This window comes from Embiotoca jacksoni, unplaced genomic scaffold, assembly GCF_022577435.1.
Source record: "Embiotoca jacksoni isolate LCO1_2020_lvr unplaced genomic scaffold, fEmbJac1.0.p SCAF_16, whole genome shotgun sequence".
Classification (NCBI taxonomy): Eukaryota; Metazoa; Chordata; class Actinopteri; family Embiotocidae; genus Embiotoca; species Embiotoca jacksoni.
Window position 1 is genome coordinate 14401454 of NW_027185296.1, and position 3168 is coordinate 14404621.

General features: G+C 40.0%; 1 protein-coding gene across 1 annotated transcript; it reads left to right on the forward strand.

Moving 5' to 3' along the window:
• Nucleotides 1–293: 293 nt before the first annotated feature.
• Nucleotides 294–3168, forward strand: ndufa11 (NADH:ubiquinone oxidoreductase subunit A11). The gene is made up of 4 exons (XM_069149979.1): nucleotides 294–404; nucleotides 1144–1236; nucleotides 1860–1982; nucleotides 2980–3168. The coding sequence occupies exons 1-4, from the start codon at nucleotides 326–328 to the stop codon at nucleotides 3090–3092; spliced, it is 408 nt and encodes a 135-aa protein (XP_069006080.1). The 5' UTR covers nucleotides 294–325; the 3' UTR covers nucleotides 3093–3168.

Here is a 3168-nt window from a genome sequence, read left to right on the forward strand (position 1 = left end):
CCTTATACATCATTAAAAGAAAGACAGGTTGTTTGGGTTTTTTTGTAGAATAAATGATTTGTAACTTCACAGAGACCGGTACTATTCAAAGACTTTAAGAGGCAGCGGACAAACAACCACTGATTAAAATGGCTTTATTCACATATTCAGGCAAAACGGGTTCATTCCCATGAATATAACGTCTACGTAAAGTTATGAGGTTACATACTCCGATACAGCAGGGGGCGCCGTGCACTCGCCAGGATAGTTACCGGCTGGTCCGCCAGGAAAAGAAGGAAAAGAAGTGTCTCGCGAGATTTCAATTCGTGTCCTTGCTAAGTCCGAAATGGGGTACTGGGACGTACCAGAGGGTACCGACTGCGTGGAAAAAACATGGATCACCACCAAACTGGGCACGGTTCTAGGTAAAGATCAACATTCAGGACTTGTTTGTGATTCGTGCTCTCTGTAAATACGGAGGTGTGGCGGGGAGCACGAGAAAAACAAACGGTGGGGACAAATGCTAACGCTCTTCATCCGGCGGGCTGCCTGAGACATCACTGGTGAGAGGTCGAGATGTCTCTGTCCCCACAGGGTGGCTAATGTCTCTGTCCCCACAGGGTGGTGTTGAATCAGACTGAATGTCTCTGTCTGATCCAACACCAGTTTTAGCTCCTGTTGTAGCAGGAACAAAAGGAGGAAACACCACCCGCTGAACTGGTGGTGTTTCACAGATTTGACAGCGAAGGTCCTGGAAGATGAATACACATGTAAAGTGTAATTATGGTAAAGACAACGAAGGTCCTGGAAGATACATACACATGTAAAGTCGTGTAATTATGGTAAAAGCAGCCGCTGAGCTGGTAGAGTGGCTTGTGAATGTGTGTTACTAAACATGAGTAGCTCTGGGACACTTTCTTTCAGGTTGAAGACCCCTGCTGTAGACTGTGTAGTGACTGATGATTGTTCTTCATCCTGTCTATACTTAACACACTATTTCGATGTATAGATATAGATGGATGGATGTAGAAATATTCCTCTTGCTTAGTCCTCCAGACTCAAATTGTGATTCCACAATCAGCCCGAAGTGATACTCGTGACCTTCTTAGGTTTTTGCTGTGAGGTTGTCCAATATATTTATGTGTGGTCGTCTGTGTTTTTCAGGCCTGGTTGGTTCAGCCTATCACATTGTGGCTTTCCAGCCGGACTCTGCGTTGGCAGCGCTACAGAGGACGACCAACGCAACAGTTACCATGGGTAAATATATACTGGAGTTCAAAAAGCAGGTTATAGACACAGGTGAAACACCTACGGTATAATATAGGGACTCATTTCTTCACAGATTTTACAACTAATGTGTCCCGAAGTGGCGCTTTACAACATACCGCATAAAACAACCCCGGCAGAACGTTCCCTTTCTAATCATTCACCTTATTTCTATGTACAACAAAGCAGCAACAAAATCACAGCTGACCTCTGCATTGTCTCTATTAAAGATTTGGACAGCATAGACTGATAACAAAATATATATAGAAGATATAGAATAAATAGTCAGCTGGTTGGCTATATATCTTTAATACTATCCTTCTGCGTTATACGAAATTTGATTTTTTTTTTTTAGATTTTATACACTTTATTAATCCCCGAGGGGAAATTTCTTCAATTAATTAAAGTTTAAAGTAGAAAACTTCAATCTTCTTCGTTTAATTTCTAAAATCCAAATACAGAAGTACAGAGTCATAACACTGATGAGTGTGTCACTGGCCAAGCTTCAGTTGTATAACTCGACCCTCTGGTCTCAATAAGATGAAGTACCGACCTTTGGATTCCACTAATTGCTCGTGATGACGGTGTGAAATTGTCTCTGTGTGTTTCTCCAGCCACGATGGGAGCGATCTTCGGCATGGCGACGTGTCTCACTGCTCAGGCTCGTGACGCCCCGGACGACCCTCTGAACTATTTCGTCGGAGGCTGCGCCTCCGGGATCTTCCTGGGAGCGAGAAGTAAGTATCAGTCCTGGAAGAGCACCAGAAAACGTTCTTCTGCCGCGGCTCTGTAGGGAAGTACCGTTACGGGAAATAAAAAGATGGACGCTGGGAGGACAGACAGGTGTTTGTCGTATGTACGGATTGTAAAGCCCCCTTTGAGGCAAATTAGTGATTTGGAATATTGAGCTCTATAAATAAATCGCCTGGACTTGAAATTTACTTGTTTGATAGTTTCAAGTGAATTCAAAAGACTATCAAGTTTTAAGACTCAAGCACTTTATTTTATTTTCAGTAATTGGGTGAAAAAATTAAAAAGTCTGTGAAAAAAAAAAAAATTGATGGAGTGCCTGTTAGCTAAAACTGTCAGTTAAAAAGTGTTTTTGCTTGTGCAAAGACTCAAAATTTAGATGTGATCAAAAATACATTATATATTTTGTAATTTTTGATCCATGCAGTAACTGTTTGTTACATATATATATATATATATATATATAAATAACTACATTTAATGCAGTTAATTTGAGTAAAATTTACTTAACGAAAATTTGAATTTACCAGTTTTTAAAAAAAATTTGTTTAAATAAGTGTTTAAACAATTAAATCTCATAAAATAATTGAAATTCAAATGTTTGTATTTGGCAAAACAAGATTTTTTTTTTTCTTGTATTATATTATCAAAAAGCTACAATAGGCCTCGTGTGTATTAAAATCAGTAAAACCTTCTTGTGGAGGGAGACTGTCCATCAACACCTTTTTGACTGTTCTAGAGTCTGCAGCTCTGTGGTCGCTTTTTTATGCTGTTTCTTAAAAATAAAAAGTTAGATTTTACAAGGGATAACTGATGAACAAAAGATAGTTAAAGGGGCAGTCTGTAAGAGTTTTTAGATTAAAGCATTAAAAAATGGACTAAACCTAAACTACGTTTTGTTTAGCAAATTGTGCCTCACTGAAACTGTGTGTGTGTGTGTGTGTGTGTGTGTGTGTGTGTGTGTGTGTGTGTGTGTGTGTCCAGCCCACAGTGCTATGACCGGTACCTCAGCATGCCTCGGTCTGGGAACACTGGCCTTCTTCACAAAAGTTGGCAAGACGGAGGGCTGGAAGTTAGCGGGACCTCCTGAACTGTAGGAGGAAGACGGCTGTGATATTAAGTTTATGTTGTAAAAAGACCTAATGTAATAAAAGTTCTTGTGAAAATGACAAA

What these genes read in the sequence shown, in the direction of transcription:
- ndufa11 (XM_069149979.1), top strand. Translation starts at nt 326, where the DNA reads ATGGGGTACTGGGACGTACCAGAGGGTACCGACTGCGTGGAAAAAACA. An exon ending in CAAACTGGGCACGGTTCTAG is followed by an intron (nt 405 to 1,143) that starts GTAAAGATCAAC and finishes TGTGTTTTTCAG; the next exon opens with GCCTGGTTGGTTCAGCCTAT. An exon ending in GATCTTCCTGGGAGCGAGAA is followed by an intron (nt 1,983 to 2,979) that starts GTAAGTATCAGT and finishes GTGTGTGTCCAG; the next exon opens with CCCACAGTGCTATGACCGGT.